At 53.3% G+C, this 20,797-nt stretch overlaps 2 protein-coding genes across 2 annotated transcripts; both read left to right on the forward strand.

Annotated features, from left to right (window-relative positions):
* The first annotated feature begins 1,683 nt into the window (after positions 1-1,683).
* LOC134055878 (hydroxyproline dehydrogenase-like) lies at positions 1,684-12,028 on the forward strand. The gene is made up of 9 exons (XM_062512347.1): positions 1,684-1,701; positions 2,653-2,802; positions 4,764-4,954; positions 5,776-5,896; positions 6,886-6,966; positions 7,048-7,128; positions 7,301-7,561; positions 7,625-7,791; positions 10,043-12,028. The coding sequence occupies exons 1-9, from the start codon at positions 1,684-1,686 to the stop codon at positions 10,155-10,157; spliced, it is 1,185 nt and encodes a 394-aa protein (XP_062368331.1). The 3' UTR covers positions 10,158-12,028.
* Positions 12,029-15,949: 3,921 nt separating this feature from the next.
* On the forward strand, positions 15,950-20,067 carry MAZ (MYC associated zinc finger protein). Its single transcript, XM_062512348.1, has 4 exons — positions 15,950-16,455; positions 18,288-18,351; positions 19,445-19,631; positions 19,991-20,067. The coding sequence occupies exons 1-4, from the start codon at positions 15,950-15,952 to the stop codon at positions 20,065-20,067; spliced, it is 834 nt and encodes a 277-aa protein (XP_062368332.1).
* The last annotated feature ends 730 nt before the right edge of the window (positions 20,068-20,797 follow it).

Raw genomic sequence — 20,797 nt, forward strand, 5'->3', positions numbered from 1 at the left:
TTTCCCTCCATTTTTTTGCCCTCACATTTTCCCGCCATTTTTCCCTCCCCCTCACGTTTTCCCGCTATTTTTCTGGTCACGTTTTCCCGCCTTTTTTTTTTTTGGTCACATTTTCCCGCCATTTTTGGGGGGGTCATGTTTTCCCGCCATTTTTCTCCTCCTCACGTTTTCCCGCCATTTTTTGGTCACGTTTTCCCACCTTTTCCCCTCCCCCTCACGTTTTCCCGCCATTTTTTGGTCACATTTTCCCACCTTTTTTCTCCCCCTCACGTTTTTCCCGCCTTTTTTTCTGGTCACGTTTTCCCGCCTTTCCCCCTCACGTTTTCCCTCCATTTTTTTGCCCTCACATTTTCCCGCCATTTTTCCCTCCCCCTCACGTTTTCCCGCTATTTTTCTGGTCACGTTTTCCCGCCTTTTTTCTCCCCTTCACGTTTTCCCGCCTTTTTTTTTTTTGGTCATATTTTCCCGCCTTTTCCCCTCCCCCTCACGTTTTCCCGCCATTTTTTGGTCACGTTTTCCCACCTTTTCCCCTCCCCCTCACGTTTTCCCGCCATTTTTTGGTCACATTTTCCCGCCTTTTTTCTCCTCCTCACGTTTTCCCGCCATTTTCTGGTCACGTTTTCCCGCTGTTTTTTCCTCCCCCTCACGTTTTCCCTCCATTTTTTCGCCCTCACATTTTCCCGCCATTTTTCCCTCCCCCTCACGTTTTCCCGCTATTTTTCTGGTCACGTTTTCCCGCCTTTTTTCTCCTCCTCACGTTTTCCCGCCATTTTTTGGTCACGTTTTCCCACCTTTTCCCCTCCCCCTCACGTTTTCCCGCCATTTTCTGGTCACGTTTTCCCGCTGTTTTTTCCTCCCCCTCACGTTTTCCCTCCATTTTTTCACCCTCACATTTTCCCGCCATTTTTCTCTTCCCCCTCACGTTTTCCCACCTTTTTGTTGCTCACATTTTCCCGCCATTTTTTGGTCACGTTTTCCCACCTTTTTTCTCCCCCTCACGTTTTTCCCGCCTTTTTTTTTTGGTCACGTTTTCCCGCCATTTTCTGGTCACGTTTTCCCGCCTTTTCCCCTCCCCCTCACGTTTTCCCTCCATTTTTTTGCCCTCACATTTTCCCTCCATTTTCTCCCCTCATGGTTCCCTCCATTTTGTCCCCTCTTTGTGCACCCCACAGATTCTACCCCGTAATTCTCACCTTGAATAAAATAACGACTTAAAATCCTTAATTAATTAATTAATTAATTAATTATCCCTCGCTAATGAGCGACCAAGGGGGTGAGGAGGGCATTCCCTGCCCCATAACCTTCCCCACAACTCCCCATTTTGATCACATTAATTAACTTTGAAATGTTGATTAGTCCTTGACGAATGATGAAACTGAACGACAAAAAAAACCCCCGTTAATTACTTTAAAGGATTCATTAATTAACCGACCCTCGTTAATGAGCAACAAGGGGACGCCCCCCTTTCCCCACGACGCTTCCCCGCAGTGCCCCAAAAAATCATTCAGCCGTTAATTACTCATTAAAAAACCCCTCGTTAATGAGTGACGGGGCTGGGGGAGGGGCGGCTTTGCCCCTCGCTAATCCCTCACTAATTAACCCCGTTAATGAGTGACCCGAGGGGGAAAGTGGGGGATAAATTCAACTTTCCCTTACCTGGCTCAGGGTCCTTCTGGTGCCGCCATGGGGCAGGGAGGGTCCGTGAGGGGATTTATGGGGGGGGTTATGGGGCAGGGAGAATCCATGAGGGGATTTATGGGGCAGGGAGGGTCCGTGAGGGGATTTATGGGGCAGGAAGGATCCATGAGGGGATTTACGGGGGGGGTTATGGGGCAGGGAGGGTCCATGAGGGGATTTATGGGGCAGGGAGGGTCCATGGGGGGATTTATGGGGCAGGGAGGGTCCATGGAGGGATTTATGGGGGGGGTTATGGGGCAGGGAGGGTCCATGAGGGGATTTATGGGGCAGGGAGGGTCCATGAGGGGATTTATGGGGCAGGGAGGGTCCGTGAGGGGATTTATGGGGCAGGGAGGATCCATGGAGGGATTTATGGGGGGGGTTATGGGGCAGGGAGGGTCCATGAGGGGATTTATGGGGCAGGGAGGGTCCATGAGGGGATTTATGGGGGGGGTTATGGGGCAGGAAGGATCCATGAGGGGATTTATGGGGCAGGGAGGGTCCATGAGGGGATTTATGGGGCAGGGAGGGTCCATGAGGGGATTTATGGGGGGATCTATGGGGCAGGGAGGATCCATGAGGGGATTTATGGGGGGATCTATGGGGCAGGGAGGGTCCATGAGGGGATTTATGGGGGGATCTATGGGGCAGGGAGGATCCATGAGGGGATTTATGGGGCAGGGAGGGTCCATGGAGGGATTTATGGGGGGGGTTATGGGGCAGGGAGGGTCCATGAGGGGATTTATGGGGGGGGTTATGGGGCAGGGAGGGTCCATGAGGGGATTTATGGGGCAGGGAGGGTCCGTGAGGGGATTTATGGGGCAGGGAGGGTCCATGAGGGGATTTATGGGGCAGGGAGGATCCGTGAGGGGATTTATGGGGCAGGGAGGGTCCATGAGGGGATTTATGGGGCAGGGAGGTTCTGGGGGTAAATCTGTGGGGCAGGAGGGGTCTCCGGGGGATTCTCTGGGGCAGGGAGGGTTGGAAGGCGAGGAGGAGTCGCCATTGCACGTACAGGTGAGGGAGGGCCGGGGCCTGGCGGCCCTGGGAAGGTGGGAGCTGCTGCGGGGCCTGCTGGTGTTCGCCCTCTGCTCCCATCCCTGGCTGGAGCGGGACCCTGAGGCGGTGAGACCCCCTCCCCAAAATGGAGACCCCCTTCCAAATGGGGATCCCCTCCCCGAAATGGAGACCCCCCTCAAAATGGGGATCCCCTCCCCAAAATGGGGATCCCTTCCCCAAAATGGAAACCCCTCATCCCCAAAATGGAGATTCCCTCCTCCCCAAAATGGAGACCCCGCTCCTCAAAATGGGGATCCCCTCCCTGAAATGGAGACCCCCTCCCCAAAATGGAGACCTTCCCCTCCCCAAAATGGAGACCCCCTCCCCAAAATGGAGACCCCTTCTCCTCAAAATGGAGACCCCCCTCCCCAAAATGGAGACCCCTTCTCCCCAAAATGGAGACTCCTTCTCCCCAAAATGGAGACCCCCCTCCCCAAAATGGAGACCCCCTCCCCAAAACGGAGACCCCCTCCCCAAAATGGAGACCCCCCTCCCCAAAATGGAGACCCCCCTCCCCAAAAGGGAGACCTACCCTCCTCAGAATGGAGACCCCCTCCCCAAAACGGAGACCCCTTCCCCACAGAGACCTCCCCTCCCCTCATGGCTTCCCGCCATTTTCTGCCCTCGTGAACTGCCCCGTAAGTGACCTCCAAACCCCTCCTTTACCCCATAAACGCCTCTCAAACGCCGCCAGCGACCCCCAAACCCCAAAAAAATCACCCCAAAATCTCCAAACCCACCCTTCTCTCTGCCCCATAAACTACTCCCAAACCCCAAAAAACAAACCCCAGAACTTTCCCCATTTTCCTCACCGTTCCTGAGGAGTCATGGCGGGTCCTGGGCTGTTTCCCTCCGGAGCAGCTGTGGGGGGAAAAAGTGTGGGGCATCCCCTTTGTCCTGGTCCCTCATGGCTCCGCTCCTTCTCTTCCCTCAGGGAGCAGAGGCCATTTTGTCCCTTCAGGGCTTCCTTTCTTCACGTCCCCGCACGGTTTCCCTGCCATTTCCCTCCCCTCCCTATTCCCTGCCATTTTTCCCATTTCCCATTTCCTTCCTTCACATTTCCCTGCCATTTTTCCTGTCAAGTTTTCCCATTTTTCTCCCCTCACATTCGCCACCATTTTTCCCCCTCACAGTTTCCCACCATTTTCCTCCCCTCATGCTCCCCCACCATTTTCCCACCATTTTTCCCCTCACATTTTCCCATTTTCCTCCCCTCACACTCCCCCGCCATTTTCTCCCTCACATTTTCCCATTTTTCTCCCCTCACATTCCCCACCATTTTTCCCCCTCACAATTTCCCACCATTTCCCTCCCCTCACGCTCCACCGCCATTTTTCCCATTTGCCATTTCCTTCCTTCACATTTCCCTGCCATTTTTCCTGTCAAGTTTTCCCATTTTTCTCCCCTCACATTCGCCACCATTTTTCCCCCCTCACAGTTTCCCACCATTTTCCTCTCCTCATGCTCCCCCACCATTTTCCCACCATTTTCCCTTCACATTTTCCCATTTTCCTCCCCTCACATTCCCCACCATTTTTCTCCCCTCACAATTTCCTGCCATTTCCCTCCCCTCACGCTCCACCGCCATTTTTCCCATTTCCCATTTCCTTCCTTCACAATTCCCTGCCATTTTTAGCCTCAAGTTTTCCCATTTTTCTCCCCTCACATTCCCCATTTTTCCCCTCACAGTTTCCCGCCATTTTCCTCCCCTCATGCTCCCCTGCCATTTTCTCCCCCTCACATTTTCCCACCATTTTTCCTCTCACATTTTCCCATTTTTCTCCCCTCACATTTTCCCATTTTTCTCCCCTCACATTCCCCACCATTTTTCCCCCCTCACAGTTTCCCCACCATTTTCCCCCTCACAGTTTCCCGCCATTTTCCTCCCCTCACATTTTCCCACCATTTTCCCCCTCACATTTTCCCACCATTTTTCTCCCCTCACAGTTTCCCGCCATTTCCCTCCCCTCACGCTCCCCCGCCATTTTCTCCCCATCCCACCCCACATCTTCCCCCATTCCCCACAGTTCCTCCGGGCGTCCCGGCGGCTCCTGGGTCCCCGCCTATGGCGGTGGCTCCTCTCCGTGTCCCTCTGGGGACAATTTGCCGTCGGCCGGAGCCCGGAGGCCGTGCAGGAACTGTCCCAGCGGCTCCGGGCCCGGGGCCTGCGCCCGATGCTGGCCCTGCCCATCGAGGGTGAGGGACCCGATGGCGAGGGGTGAGTGGGGGTCACTTATGGGGTGTGAGGGGGTCACTTATGGGGTGTGTGGGGGTCACTTATGGGGTGTGAGGGGTCACTTATGGGGTGTGTAGGGGTCACTTATGGGGTGTGTGGGGGTCACTTATGGGGTGTGTGGGGGTCACTTATGGGGTGTGAGGGGTCACTTATGGGGTGTGTAGGGGGTCACTTATGGGGTGTGTAGGGGTCACTTATGGGGTGTGTAGGGGGTCACTTATGGGGTGTGAGGGGTCACTTATGGGTCGTGTAGGGGGTCATTTATGGGGTGAGTGGGGGTCATTTATGGGTCGTGTAGGGGATCACTTATGGGGTGTGAGGAGTCACTTACGGGGTGTGTAGGGGGTCACTTATGGGGTGTGAGGGGTCACTTATGGGGTGTGTGGGGGTCACTTATGGGGTGTGAGGAGTCACTTATGGGGTGTGAGGGGTCACTTATGGGGTGTGTAGGGGGTCTCTAATGGGGTGTAGGGGGTCACTTATGGGTCTGGAGTCACTTGTGGGTCACAGAGTCTGGGAGTCACTGATGGGATTTTGGGGTCACTTGTGGGTCACTTATGGGGTCACTTGTGCGTTACTTACAGGGTTAAGGGGTCAATTCTGGGGTGTGTGGGGGTCACTTATGGGGCAGTTCTGGGGTCATTTACAGGGTTTGGGGGTCATTTTTGGGTCACTTATGGGTCTGGAGTCACTTGTGGGTCACTTACAGGGTCTGGGGGTCATCTGCGGGTCTGGGGTCACTTGTGGGTCACTCATGGGGTTTGGGGATCACTTACGGGGTTTTGGGGTCACTTATGGGGCAGCGAGGCCTGGTTTGAGCAGAACCTTGAGGCGGCCCTGGAATGTGTGGGGCTGGCGGCCGCCTCAGGCCCTGAACCTGCCATGCAGCTCAAGGTGACGGCGCTGCTGAGCCAGAAACTCTGCGTGAGTGGGGCAGGGATCTATGGGGCAGGGAGGGAGCTATGGGGCAGGAAGGATCTGTGGGGTGGGATCTATGGGGCAGGGAGGGAGATATGGGGAAGATTTGGGAGCTATGGGGCAGGAGAGATCTATGGGGTGGGATCTAGGGGGAAATTTGGGAGCTGTGGGGTGAATTTTGGATCTGTGGGGCAGGATCAAATCAGTGGGGCAGGATTGGGATCTATGGGGCAGATTTGGGATCTGTGGGGCAGGATCAGATCTGTGGGGCAGATTTGGGATCTGTGGGGCAGATTTGGGATCTATGGGGCAGGATCAGATCTGTGGGGCAGATTTGGGATCTGTGGGGCAGATTTGGGATCTGTGGGGCAGGATCAGATCTGTGGGGCAGATTTGGGATCTGTGGGGCAGGATCAGATCTGTGGGGCAGATTTGGGATCTGTGGGGCAGATTTGGGATCTGTGGGGCAGGATCAGATCTGTGGGGCAGATTTGGGATCTGTGGGGCAGATTTGGGATCTGTGGGGCAGGATCAGATCTGTGGGGCAGATTTGGGATCTGTGGGGCAGATTTGGGATCTGTGGGGCAGGATCAGATCTGTGGGGCAGATTTGGGATCTGTGGGGCAGGATCAGATCTGTGGGGCAGATTTGGGATCTGTGGGGCAGATTTGGGATCTGTGGGGCAGGATCAGATCTGTGGGGCAGATTTGGGATCTGTGGGGCAGATTTGGGATCTGTGGGGCAGGATCAGATCTGTGGGGCAGATTTGGGATCTGTGGGGCAGGATCAGATCTGTGGGGCAGATTTGGGATCTGTGGGGCAGATTTGGGATCTGTGGGGCAGGATCAGATCTGTGGGGCAGATTTGGGATCTGTGGGGCAGATTTGGGATCTGTGGGGCAGATTTGGGATCTATGGGGCAGGATCGGGATCTGTGGGGCAGGATCAGCTCTATGGGGCAGGTGAGGCCCCTCAGGTGAGGCCACACCCCTTCAGGAGAAAGTCTCGCTCCGATTGGCTGAGCCGGAAGGGGCGGGGCTTAGCCCAGAAGAAGTGGCGGCCATGTTGGGAGGCCAGGTAAAGCCCTTCCCCCGCCGACCACGCCCCTTTTACCTGGGCCACGCCCCCTTACCTGGGCCACGCCCCCTCCCCCTGCAGGCGCCGGAGCTCACCTGGCTCAGCCCAGCCGAGAATCAACACCTGGGGAGGGGCCTGAGGAGGCTCGAGGAAGTGGCGCAGGTGAGGGGGGAGGGGAAGGGGCAGGGGAATTACCTGTGATCAGTCAGGTGGCAAAGGTGGCTCAGGCACACCTGGGCACACCTGGGGGTACCTGGGACACACCTGGGCACACCTGAGCCTCATTCCGGGGTACCTGGAGCACACCTGAGCTCACCTGTGCCCTCCCCTGCAGGCGGCCGTGGCCCAGGGCGTGCAGGTGCTGGTGGACGCCGAGATGTCTCACCTGAACCCCGCCCTCACCTGCCTCACCTGGGGGCTGATGTGGAGGCACAACCGGGATGGGCCCCGCCCCTGGATCTGGAACACCTGGCAGGCCTACCTGAGGGTGAGCACACCTGGGCACACCTGGGACACAGCTGGGGGCACCTGGGACACACATGTGCACAGCTGGGACACATCTGGATGCACCTGGATACACCTGAGACACACCTGGGCACACCTGGACACACCTGGGACACACCTGGAGCTCACCTGTTGCCCCCTGTCCCCCCCCCAGGAGGCCGAGGCTCACCTGGGCGTTCACCTGGCCCAGGTGGGCGTGGCCGGGCTCAGGTGCGGGGTGAAGTTGGTGCGTGGGGCTTACCTGGCCCAGGAGCAGGAGCGGGCCCGAGGCGGGGGCCGCCCCTCCCCCACCTGGGACACACCTGAGGAGACCTCGGACAGGTGGGGGGAGGGGAACGTGGTGAAACCGGGGGAAAATTGGGGAAAAAAATGGAATGAAATCGGGGTGAAATTTGGGTGAATTTTGGGGGAATTTCAGGTGAATTTCAGGTGAATTTCGGGTGAATTTCGGGTGAATTTCGGGTGAATTTCGGGTGAATTTCGGGTGAATTTCGGGTGAATTTTGGGTGAATTTTGGGTGAATTTCGGGTGAATTTCGGGTGAATTTCGGGTGAATTTCGGGTGAATTTCGGGTGAATTTTGGGTGAATTTCGGGTGAATTTTGGGTGAATTTCGGGTGAATTTCGGGTGAATTTCGGGTGAATTTCGGGTGAATTTTGGATCATTTCCGGGCGAATTTCCAGGTGAATTTTCAGGTGATTTTTGGATCAATTCCGGGTGATTTTTTTGGACACAATTCCGGGTGAATTGTGGGTGATTTTTTGGGGATGTTTCCGGGTGGTTTCCGGGTGTTATCCGGGTGAATTCCAGGCGATTTACGGGAAGTTTCCAGGTGATTTCCGGATGAATTCCGGGTGATTTCAGAGTAAATTCCAGGTGATTTTCCGGTGATTTCTGAATGATTTCCGGGTGAATTTCCGGGAAGTTTCCAGGTGGATTTCCGGGTGGATTTCAGAGTAAATTCCGGGTGATTTCAGAGTGGTTTTCGGGAAGTTTCCGGATGAATTTCCGGGTGAATTCCGGATGAATTCCGGGTGATTTCCGGATGAATTCCGGGTGAATTCCGGGTAATTTCCGGGTGATTTCCGGGACGTTTCCGGGTGACTACCGGGTGATTTCCTGGAAGTGTCCGGGTAAATTTCCGGGTGAATTATTGCCTTGATTTCCGGATGATTTCCAGGTGATTTCTGGATGATTTCCGTGTAATTTCCGTGTAATTTCCGGATGATTTCCGGGTGATTTTGGGTGGATTTCTGGGAAGTTTCAGGTGGATTTCCGGGTGAATTTCCGGGTGATTTCTGCGTGAGTTTCCGGATGATTTCCGGGTGATTTCAGTGTAATTTCCGGGTGAATTTGCGGGTGAAATTCCGTGTGATTTCCGGGTCATTTTCGGATGATTTCCGGGTGATTTCCGTGCAATTTGCGGGTGAATTTCCCGAGATTTCCGGATGATTTCGGGGAAGTTTCCAGGTGATTTCCGGGAAGTTCCCGTGTGATTTCCGGGTGATTTCCAGATTATTTCCGGGTGATTTCCGTGTAATTTGCGGGTGAATTACCTGTGATTTCCGTGTGATTTCCAGGAAGTTTCCGGGTGATTTCCGGGTGATTTCCGTGTAATTTCCGTGTAAATTGCGGGTGAATTTCCTGTGATTACCGGGTGATTTCCGGGAAGTCTCCAGATTATTTCCGGGTGATTTCCGGGAATTTCCCGGGTGATTTCCGGGTGATTTCCGTGTAATTTGCGGGTGAATTTCCTGTGATTTCCGGGTGATTTCCGGGAATTTTCCGGGTGATTTCCGGGTGATTTCCGGGTGATTTCCGTGCGATTTCCCGATGATTTCCGGGTGATTTCCGTGTAATTTGCGGGTGAATTTCCTGTGATTTCCGGGTGATTTCCGGGAATTTTCCGGGTGATTTCCGGGTGATTTCCGGGTGATTTCCGTGCGATTTCCGGGTGATTTCCGGGTGATTTCCGTGTAATTTCCGTGTAAATTGCGGGTGAATTTCCTGTGATTTCCGGGTGATTTCCGGGAAGTCTCTGGGTGATTTCCGGGTGATTTCCGGGTGATTTCCGGGTGATTTCCGTGTAATTTCTGTGTAAATTGCGGGTGAATTTCCTGTGATTTCCGGGTGATTTCCGGGAAGTCTCCGGGTGATTTCCGGGTGATTTCCGGGAATTTTCCGGGTTATTTCCGGGGATTTTCCGGGTGATTTCCGGGAAGTTTCCGGGTGATTTCCGGGTGATTTCTGGGAATTTTCCGGATGATTTCCGGGTGATTTCCGGGAATTTTCCGGGTTATTTCCGGGGATTTTCCGGGTGATTTCCGGGAAGTTTCCGGATGATTTCCGGGTGATTTCCGGGAATTTTCCGGGTGATTTCCGGGTGATTTCTGGGAATTTTCCGGATGATTTCCGGGTGATTTCCGGGAATTTTCCGGGTTATTTCCGGGATTTTTCCGGGTTATTTCCGGGAATTTTACGGATGATTTCCGGGTGATTTCCGGGAATTTTCCGGGTGATTTCCGGGAAGTTCCCGGGTGATTTCCGGGTGATTTCCGGGGCTCTCTCCCAGCTACCGGCGCTGCCTGCAGCTGCTCCTGACCGCCCTGGCCCGGCCGGGCTCGCGCCTCCACGTCATGGTGGCCACGCACAACGAGGCCTCCACCCTGCAGGTGCTCGCCAGGTGAGGGCGGGGCCGCATCCGGGGGAGGGGGGGATTTTTTGGGGATTTTTAGGGATTTTTTGGGGATTTTTGGGGTTTTTTTTAGGGATTTTTTTGGGATTTTTTAGGGATTTTTGGAGAATTTTTTGAGGATTTTATGGGGATTTTTTGGGATTTTTTTGAGGATTTTTTGGGGGTTTTTTGAGGATTTTTTGGGGATTTTGGGGGGATTTTTAGGGGATTTTTAAAGGATATTTTAGGGGATTTTTTGGGATTTTTTTGGGGATTCTTAAGGGATTTTTTGGGATTTTTTTAGGGATTTTTTTGGAATTTTTTGAGGATTTTTTGAGGATTTTTTGGGGCCTTTTTGGGGACTTTTAGGGGCCTTTATTGGGGATTTTTTAGGGATTTTTTGGGGATATTTTTGGGATTTTTTGGGGATTTTTTTGGGGTGGATTTTTAGGGATTTTTAAAGGGATTTTTTAGGGATATTTTTGGGATTTTCTGGGGATTATTTAGGGATTTTTTTTTGATTTTGGGAGATTTTTGGGGAGAGTTTTGGGGATTTTTTTTATTTTTGGGGGATTTTTTGGGGCTTTTTTAGGGATTTTTCGGGGATTTTTGCCAATTTTCCCCTAAATCCACGTGGAATTTTTAGGAAACACCAAAATGGCCGGAATTGACCCCAAAATCTCCCCCCAGGTTGTCCCGGCTGCCGCCCGGCCCCGCCCAGAACGTGAGCTTCGGTCACCTGCAGGGGATGGGAGAGCACCTGAGCCTGGCCCTGGGTGAGTGACCCTGAGTGACCACAGGTGTCCCAAAATTCCCAAAAAATCCCCAAAAAATCCCCAAAAAAACCCCAAAAAATCCCAAAAAATCCCCAAAAAAATCCCCAAAAAATCCCCCAAAAATCTCCAAAAAATCGCTTAAAATCCCCCAAAAATTCCCAAAAATCCCTATAAAATCCCTAAAAAAATCCTCAAAAAATCCCCAAAAAATCCGAAAAATCTCTCAAAAATCCTCAAAAAATCCCCAAAAAATTTCCAAAAAATCCTCAAAAAATCCCCCAAAAAATCCTTTAAAAAAATCTCTAAAAAATCCTCACAAAATCCCCAAAAATGCCTAAAAAATCCTCAAAAAATCCCTAAAAAAATCCCCAAAAAATCCCCAAAAATCCAAAAAAAAATCCGTAAAAAATCCCTAAAAAATCGCCAAAAAATCCCTAAAACAATCCCCAAAAAATCCCTAAAAAAATCCCTAAAAAAATCCCAAAAAAATCCTTTAAAATTCCCCATAAAATCCCTAAAAAAATCCCAAAAATTCCCAAAAAAATCCCTCAAAAAATCCTCAAAAAATCCTCAAAAAGCCCTAAAAAATCCCAAAAAAAATCCCAAAAAAATCCCCAAAAAATCCCTAAAAAATTCCCCAAAAAAATCCCCAAAAAAATCCCCAAAAAATCCCAAAAAATCCTTAAAAAATCCCCAAAAAGTCCCCAAACTTCCCTAAAAAAATCCCAAAAAAATCCCTAAAAAAAATCCCTTAAAATCCCCCATAAAATCCCTAAAAAATCCCTAAAAAAAAATCTCAAAAAATCCCCAAAAAATCCTCAAAAAGTCCCTAAAAAATCCCCAAAAAATCCCTTAAAAATCCCCCATAAAATCCCAAAAAAATCCCCAAAAAATCCCCCAAAAATCCCCCCAAATTCCGTGCGGGTTCCGGGTGTTTCCGGCAGGTTCCGGGGGGTTCCCCGTGTACAAATCCCTTCCCCTGGGACCCCCGGAGGTGACGATCCCGTACCTGGCGCGGAGAGCGACCGAAAACCGGGGAGCCCTGGGCGGGGCCAGGAGAGAGCGGGAGCTGCTGTGGGCGGAGCTTGGCAGGAGGCTCCGCCCCTTTGGAATTCCCAAAATTCCCAACATCATTCCCCAAATATTCAAATCCGCCCCGAAATAAAAATCCTCGACGGCGTCACTGCGAAAAAAAAACCGCGGAATTTCCGCCCCTTGAAAATATTAAAAAAAAAAAAAAAATCCCTAAAATAAAAATCAGAAATGAATCAATAAAAGAGGCCAAATTTGGTCGATTCTTGGAGATGGGCGGGGCTTTGGTGGAAAGTTCCGGAAGATTCCTCAAGTTTTTAAAATTCCGCCCTCACGCCAAAAAAAAGAAAAAGAAAAAAAAATTAAATAAAATAATAATAAAAAAAAATCCTGAAGTAATTCTGAAAAAAAAAAAAAAAAAAAAAAATTCAAACAAAATTTCCCAAAAAATTCCCCCCAAAAATTGGGAAAATTTCCCCCAAATTTCCCAAAAACTCCCCAAAAATTGGGAAAATTTCCACCAAAATTTCCACAAAATTCCCCAAAATTGGGAAAATTCTCCCAAAATTTCCACAAAATTCCCCAAAATTGGGAAAATTCTCCCAAAATTTCCACAAAATTCCCCAAAAATTGGGAAAACTCCCCCAAAATTTCCACAAAATTCCCCAAAAATTGGGAAAATTCTCCCAAAATTTCCACAAAATTCCCCAAAAATTGGGAAAATTCTCCCAAAATTTCCACAAAATTCCCCAAAAATTGGGAAAACTCCCCCAAAATTTCCACAAAATTCCCCAAAAATTGGGAAAATTCTCCCAAAATTTCCACAAAATTCCCCAAAAATTGGGAAAATTCTCCCAAAATTTCCACAAAATTCCCCAAAAATTGGGAAAACTCCCCCAAAATTTCCACAAAATTCCCCAAAAATTGGGAAAATTCTCCCAAAATTTCCACAAAATTCCCCAAAAATTGGGAAAATTCTCCCAAAATTTCCACAAAATTCCCAAAAACCCAAAAATTGAAAAAGTGGAATTTTGGGGGGAAAAATGTGAATTTTTGGGAAGAAGAAAATAAATTTATTTTTAGCTTTTAATAGTGAAAAAATGTGATTTTCGGGGAGGAAAAAAAGTGGAATTTTGGGTGGGAAAATTGGAATTTTTAGGGGGGAAAAAGGAGAATTTTGGGGGATTTTTTTTGGAAAAAATGTGAATTTTTGGGGGGATTTGAGGGTAAAAAAAGGGGAATTTTTGAGGAAAAGATGGAAAATTTTGGGGGATTTGAGGGGAAAAAAATGGAATTTTTGAGGAAAAAATGTGAATTTTTGGGAAAAAGAAAATAAATTTATTTTTAGCTTTAAATAGTGAAAAATGTGATTTTTGGGGAGGAAAAAAAGTGGAATTTTCGGGGAAAAATGTGAATATTTGGGAGGATTTAAGGGTAAAAAGAGGGAATTTTTGGGAAAAAATGGGAAATTTTGGGGGGATTAGAGGGGGGGAAAAAGGGAATTTTTGAGCAAAAAAAGTGAATTTTTGGGCTGGATATGAGGGTAAAAAAAAGGAATTTTTGGGGAAAAAAATTCGAATTTGGGGGGGGATTTGAGGGAAAAAAAGGCAAATTTTGGGAAAAAATATGAATTATTTTGGGGGCGAGAAAGGAGAATTCGTGGTGGAAAAAAAGCGAATTTAGGGTGGAAAAAAAGAAGGATTTTGGCCGGAGAAAATAAGATTTTGAGGGGGAAAATATGAATTTTGAGGCGCAGAATGTGGATTTTTGGAGGGAAAACGTGAATTTTGAGGTAAAAAAATGTGGATTTTAGGGCAAGAAAACGTGTGGGGTTTTTTAATAGGGGGGAAAAAACCGATTTTTAACTCACCAAGGCGTTTTCTGACGAGGCCAGGCAGCGTTTTGGGGAAATTTTTGAGGAAAAAAAAAAGCCCAACAACAATTTGGGGGTTCTCGGTGAGGATTTTTTTGGGAATTCCGGGTGGGATTTGGGGGAAATTTTGGGGAAATTTTCAGCGATTTTGGAGGCGTTTCTAAGGTTGGGGGGGGAGGCCCTGGGGGGGGCTCAAAATGGCGGCGGCTCCTGAGGGGGGGAGAAATGGCGGGAAAACGCCGTGCGTGGGCGGGGCTTAGAGGGAGGTGGGGTGTGGCAACAAGAAGGCGTGGCCACGCCAGCGGGGGCGTGTCATTAATAATTAATTAAAAATCAATTAATTGATGAGGAGGCGTGGCCTGGTTGTTCCTGCCTTACTCACCCAATCAACGCCCGCCCGCGGTTGCCATGACAACGCTCTCCCAACATGGCGTCGCCGCCGCGCTGGTTGCTGATTGGTTAATCCCCGCCTTGAAGGCGTAGCTCGGCCAATCAGCGCCTTCCTTTCCTGAGGGGTGGGGGCGTGGCCGCCTCCATTTTGTGGCGCGCGGGATCGGCGGCAGGGCGGGAAAAACCGCGGTGGGCGTGGCCTGTCATCGGGGAGAGGGGGAGGTGTGTGAATTTAAAAAGGGGGCGCGGTTTGGATCGCCCCGCCCAATCAGCGCCCGCCGCTGGCTCGCCGCGCCCAATCAGCGCCTCGCTGAGGGCCACGCCCTTCTGTTGAAGCCACGCCCACCTCTCCCCTCACGCCGCTCTCCCTCCCCCCACCCCTCCGAGCCCCCCGCCCCTCCCCCACCATCTCCCCCCACCCCTCCCCCCCACCCATCCCCCTCCCCCTCCCCCTCCCCCTCCTCCTCCTCGGCCGCGATTCGGTCGCGATTCGGTCGCGACTGTCGCGAGATGGACCCCGCGAACTGGAGCAGCTTCATCTTCCAGGTGGGGGGAGGGGCGGCGCTGCTTGGGGTGGGGGAGGGGTGGGGGAGGGGTGGGGGAGCGAACCGGGAGCGCTGGAGGGGGAGGGGGGGAGGGGGGTGGGGCTGGTGGGGGGGATGTGGGGGTGGGAGTCTCGGACTGGGGAGACTGGGAGGGACTGGGAGGGGTGGGGACACAGGTGTGGCTCTGTACTGGGAGCACTGGGAGCTGTTACCGGTGGCACTGGTGGCACTGGGAGTGATGGGGACACTGGTCGGGCTCTGTACTGGGAGCACTGGGAGCACTGGGAGCTGTTACTGGTGGCACTGGGAGCTGTTACTGGTGGCACTGGTGGAACTGGGAGTGATGGGGACACAGGTGAGGTTCTGTACTGGGAGCACTGGGAGCACTGGGAGCTGTTACTGGTGGCACTGGTGGCACTGGGAGTGATGGGGACACTGGTGGGGCTCTGTACTGGGAGCACTGGGAGCACTGGGAGCTGTTACTGGTGGCACTGGGAGCTGTTACTGGTGGCACTGGTGGCACTGGGAGTGACGGGGACACCACTGTGGCTCCTGTTACTGGTGTTACTGGTCTTTACTGGTCCATACCAGTACAAACTGGCCTGTACTGGTCTGTTATGGGTTCATTACTGGTCCATACTGGATCTATACTGGTCCATACCAGTCTAACACTGTTTTTACTGATCCATACTGGTCTAAACTGGTCCATACTGGTCTATTACTGATGTTACTGGTCCATAACTGGTTTCTACTGGTCTGAAGTGGTCCATACTGGTCCATACTGATCCACACTTGTCCATACTGATCCATACTGGTCCGAACTGGTCCAAACTGGTCTGAAGTGGTCTGTTACTGGTCCAAACTGGTCCATACTGGCCCAAACCGGTCCAAACTGGTCCGAAGTGGTCTGTTACTGGTCCAAACTGGTCCATACTGGCCCAAACTGGTCCATATCGACCCCCCTCCCTCCCTCCCTCTCTCTCTCTCTCCCCCCCCAGGCTGCCGCCCCTCCCCCTCCCCCCACCCCCGTTGATCCCCTCCCCGTCGAACTCCTGCCCCTCCCCCCACCCCCCCCCCACCCCCGACCCTCCCCCACCCCCCCCCTCCCCCACCCACCATCGACCCCTCCCCCCTCAAACCGGAACCCGCCGCGACCTCAGAGACGCCGGCGGCGACGTCCCCGGCGCTGATGACGTCGCCGGCGCTGATGACGTCGCCGCCGATGATGACGTCGCCGCCGGCGATGACGTCGCCGCGCAAACCCAAGGCGAAGGGCGCCCCCTACGTCTGCGGCCTTTGCGCCAAAGAATTCAAGAACGGCTACAACCTCCGGCGCCACCAGGCCACGCACGGCGTCGCCAACGCCGCCAAACGACCCCCGAGACCCTCCCCCACCCCTCCCCCCATCCCACAAGACCCCGACGACGCCGAGGCGGCCGCGGCGGCGCCGAAGCGAGCGGCTCCTGCGGCGGCGCCGAGGAAGAGCCACGCGTGCGACACGTGCGGCAAAGCGTTCCGGGACGTTTATCACCTGAAACGTCACCGGTTGTCGCACACGGACGAGCGGCCGTTCCAGTGCCCGGTGTGCCAGCAGAGGTTCAAGAGGAAGGACAGGATGGCGTCGCACGTCAGGTCGCACCAGGGGCACGTGCACAAACCCTACGCCTGCGGGCATTGCGGGAAGAGTTTTTCCAGGTGGGGAGAGTTTGTTGGGTGTCGGTCGTGGAGGCCGTTGGGTCATGAAGGGGGTTGGGGTCATGGTTGTGTCATGGGGTCATCTTTGGGTTTTGGTCATGGTGGGATTTGGGGTCGTCGTTGGGTCATGGTGTCCATTGGGTCGTGGTTGGTGTTGGGGTCATTGTTGGGTTGTTGGGTTTTGGTCATGGTTGGTTTTGGGGTCATCGTTGGGTCATGGTTGGGTCTTGGGGTCATCGTTGGGTCATGGTTGGGTCTTGGGGTCATTGTTGGGTCTTTGTTGGTCTTGGGGTCATTGTTGGGTTGCTGGGTCTTGGTCTTGGTTTTGGGATCATCATTGGGTTTTGGTCATGGTTGGTTTTGGGGTCATCGTTGGGTTACGGTTGGGTCTTGGGAGTCGTTGGGTTTGGTTGGTCTTGGGGTCATCGTTGGGTCATGGTCATGGTGGGATTTGGGGTCATTGTTGGGTCATGGTCATGGTGGGATTTGGGGTCATTGTTGGGTCACGGTTGGGTCACGGTTGGGTCTTGGAGTCATTGGGTTTGGTTTGTCTTGGGGTCATCGTTGGGTTGTTGGGTCTTGGTCATGGTTGGTGTTGGGGTCATCGTTGGTTTTTCATCATGTTGGGTTTTGGGGTCATCGTTGGGTCATGGTGGGTCATGGTTGGTCTTGGGGACATCGTTGGGTCATGGTCAGGTTTTGGGGTCATCCTTGGGTTGGTGGTTGGGTCTTAGAGGTCGTTGTTGTGTCATGGTTGGGTCGTGGTGTCCATTGGGTCATGGTTGGTTTTGGGGTCATCGTTGGGTCATCGTTGGGTCATTGTTGGGTCATGGCCATTGGGGTCATCGTTGGGTCATGGTCATCGTGGCCATCATTGGGTCATTGTGGTCATCGTTGTTCCATGTTGGGTCATCGTTGGGACATCGGGGTCATCGTTGGGTCACGTTGGGTCATTGTTGGGTCATCGGGGTCATCGTTGGGTCATGGTCATTGTGGTCATCGTTGGGTCATTGTTGCGTCATCGTTGCGTCACCGTTGGGTCATCATTGGGGGTCATCGTTGGGTCATGGTCATTGTTGTTCAATGTTGGGTCATCGTTGGGTCACCGTTGGGTCATGGCGGCCATTGTGGCCGTTGGGTTGATGGGGCCATGGAGGTCACAGGTGGTCACAGGTGGTCACTGGTGGTCACTGGAGGTCACTGGTGGTCACTGGAGGTCACTGGAGGTCACAGGTGGTCACAGGTGGTCACAGGTGGTCACAGGTGGTCACTGGAGGTCCCAGGTGGTCACTGGTGGTCACTGGTGGTCACTGGAGGTCACAGGTGGTCACTGGAGGTCACTGGTGGTCACTGGTGGTCACTGGTGGTCACTGGTGTTTACTGGTGTTTACTGGTGGTCACTGGTGGTCCCAGGTGGTCACTGGAGGTCACAGGTGGTCACTGGTGGTCACAGGTGGTCACAGGTGGTCACAGGTGGTCCCAGGTGGTCACAGGTGGTCACTGGAGGTCACTGGTGGTCACAGGTGGTCACTGGTGGTCACTGGTGTTTACTGGTGGTCACTGGTGGTCACAGGTGGTCCCAGGTGGTCCCAGGTGGTCCCAGGTGGTCACTGGTGGTCACTGGAGGTCACTGGTGGTCACTGGAGGTCACTGGTGGTCACTGGTGGTCCCAGGTGGTCCCAGGTGGTCACAGGTGGTCACAGGTGGTCCCAGGTGGTCACTGGTGGTCACTGGAGGTCACTGGAGGTCACAGGTGGTCCCAGGTGGTCCCAGGTGGTCACTGGTGGTCCCAGGTGGTCCCAGGTGGTCACTCTGGTGCTCACTCCCACCAGGCCGGATCACCTGAACAGCCACGTCCGGCAGGTTCACTCCACCGAGCGGCCGTTCAAGTGTCAGGTGAGAGCCACACCCGCTGACCACGCCCACATTGACCACACCCAATAACCACACCCATACCTGGCCACTGACCACGCCCACACTGACCACACCCAATAACCACACCCATACCTGGCCACTGACCACGCCCACACTGACCACACCCAATAACCACACCCATACCTGGCCACTGACCACACCCACACTGACCACACCCAATAACCACACCCATACCTGGCCACTGACCACGCCCACATTGACCACACCCAATAACCACACCCATACCTGACCACTGACCACACCCATACCTGACCACACCCAATAACCACACCCATACCTGACCACTGACCACGCCCACACTGACCACACCCAATAACCACGCCCATACCTGAACACTGACCACGCCCACACTGACCACACCCAATAACCACACCCATACCTGGCCACTGACCACACCCACACTGACCACACCCAATAACCACACCCATACCTGGCCACTGACCACACCCACACTGACCACACCCAATAACCACGCCCATACCTGAACACTGACCACGCCCACACTGACCACACCCAATAACCACGCCCATACCTGAACACTGACCACGCCCACACTGACCACACCCAATAACCACACCCATACCTGGCCACTGACCACACCCACACTGACCACACCCACACTGACCACACCCAATAACCACGCCCATACCTGACCAGTGACCACGCCCATACCTGACCACACCCAATAACCCCACCCATAACTGACCACTGACCAGGCCCATACCTGACCACACCCAATAACCACACCCATACCTGGCCACTGACCACGCCCACACTGACCACACCCACACTGACCACACCCAATAACCCCACCCATAACTGACCACTGACCAGGCCCATACCTGACCACACCCAATAACCCCACCCATACCTGGCCACTGACCACGCCCACACTGACCACACCCAATAACCACACCCATACCTGACCACACCCAATAACCCCACCCATACCTGGCCACTGACCACGCCCACACTGACCACACCCTTTTACCCCTCACTGTGCCCTGAGCCCTCGGTGCCCCCTCGGTGACCCCTGGCCCCTCCCCCTCCCCAGCGCTGCGAGGCGGCGTTCGCCACGCGGGATCGGCTGCGGGCGCACGCGGCGCGGCACCAGGAGAAGGCGCCGTGCCAGGTGTGCGGGAAACTGCTGAGCCCCGCCCACCTGGGGGAGCACCTGAGGGGCCACGCCCACCCCGGCCCCGCCCCCGCCCGCCAGGGACAGCAGGGACAGGCGGCTGCAGGTGGGGGGAGGGGAGGGGGGTGTGGTAGGAGGGGGCGGGGCTTGAATGGTAGGGGACAGTGGGTGTGGTCGGTGGGGGGTCGGAAGGGGCGGGGCTTGAATGGGGGAGGGGCCAGTGGGTGTGGACAGCAGGGAGGGGGCAGAAGGGGCGGGGCTTGAAGGGGGAGGGGCCAGTGGGGTGTGGACAGCAGGGGAGGGGGCAGAAGGGGCGGGGCTTGAAGGGGGAGGGGCCAGTGGGTGTGGTCGGTGGGGGGAGGGGTCTGTGGTAATGGGGGTGGTGAGGGGCATAAACAATGGGGGAGGGGCAAATCTTTAACCCCTCCCCCCGCTCTTTTTTTTTTTTTTCCCCTCCCCCCACAGGTTCCGCCTGCCCCACCCCACCCCCCGCCCCTCCCCCACCCCTGGACGGGACCCCCGGGGGCAGCCAGGGCTGGTGAGGGGGGGGGAGGGGCGGCCCTTCACCCCTCCCCCACCCCCCGAACCCCGCCCACATCTCCCCCTCCCCCCCCCCCAACTCAAGCCCCTCCCCAAACGCGGGGGGATGGGAGGGGCGGTGGGGGGAGGGGCGGGGGCAACGTCCAATAAAAACTCGGCGAAAAAACCCCCCAGAGGCTCCGCCCACTTCCTGTGGGGGAGGGCCGAGCGGTGATGACGTCATGGCCACGCCCACTGGAGGGGGAAATGAAGAATTTTGGGGCCAAAAACGTCAAAGTTTTCATTCCTGAAATTCAGGGGGGGGGGTTTACCCCAAAAATTCCCATTTTTATCCCAAATTTCCCATTTTTTATCCCAATTTTCCCATTTTTAACCCCAAAAATTTCCCATTTTTAACCCCAAAAATTCCCATTTTTAACCCCAAAATTCCCATTTTTACCCCAAAAAGTTTCCATTTTTATCCCAAATTTTCCCATTTTTACCCCAAAAATTCATTTTTAACCCCAAAATTTCCCATTTCTAACCCAAAAATTCCCATTCTTATCCCAAATTTTCCCATTTTTAGCCCCAAAAATTCCCATTTTTAACCCCAGAAATTCCCATTTTTAACCCCCAGAAATTCCCATTTTTACCCAAAATTCCCATTTTTAACCCCAAAAAATTCCCATTTTTATCCCAAATTTTCCCATTCTAACCCCAAAAATTTCCATTTTTAACCCCAAAATTTCCCAT

The sequence above is a fragment of the Cinclus cinclus genome, chromosome 36 (genome assembly GCF_963662255.1).
Source record: "Cinclus cinclus chromosome 36, bCinCin1.1, whole genome shotgun sequence".
In the NCBI taxonomy this organism is placed as follows: domain Eukaryota; kingdom Metazoa; phylum Chordata; class Aves; order Passeriformes; family Cinclidae; genus Cinclus; species Cinclus cinclus.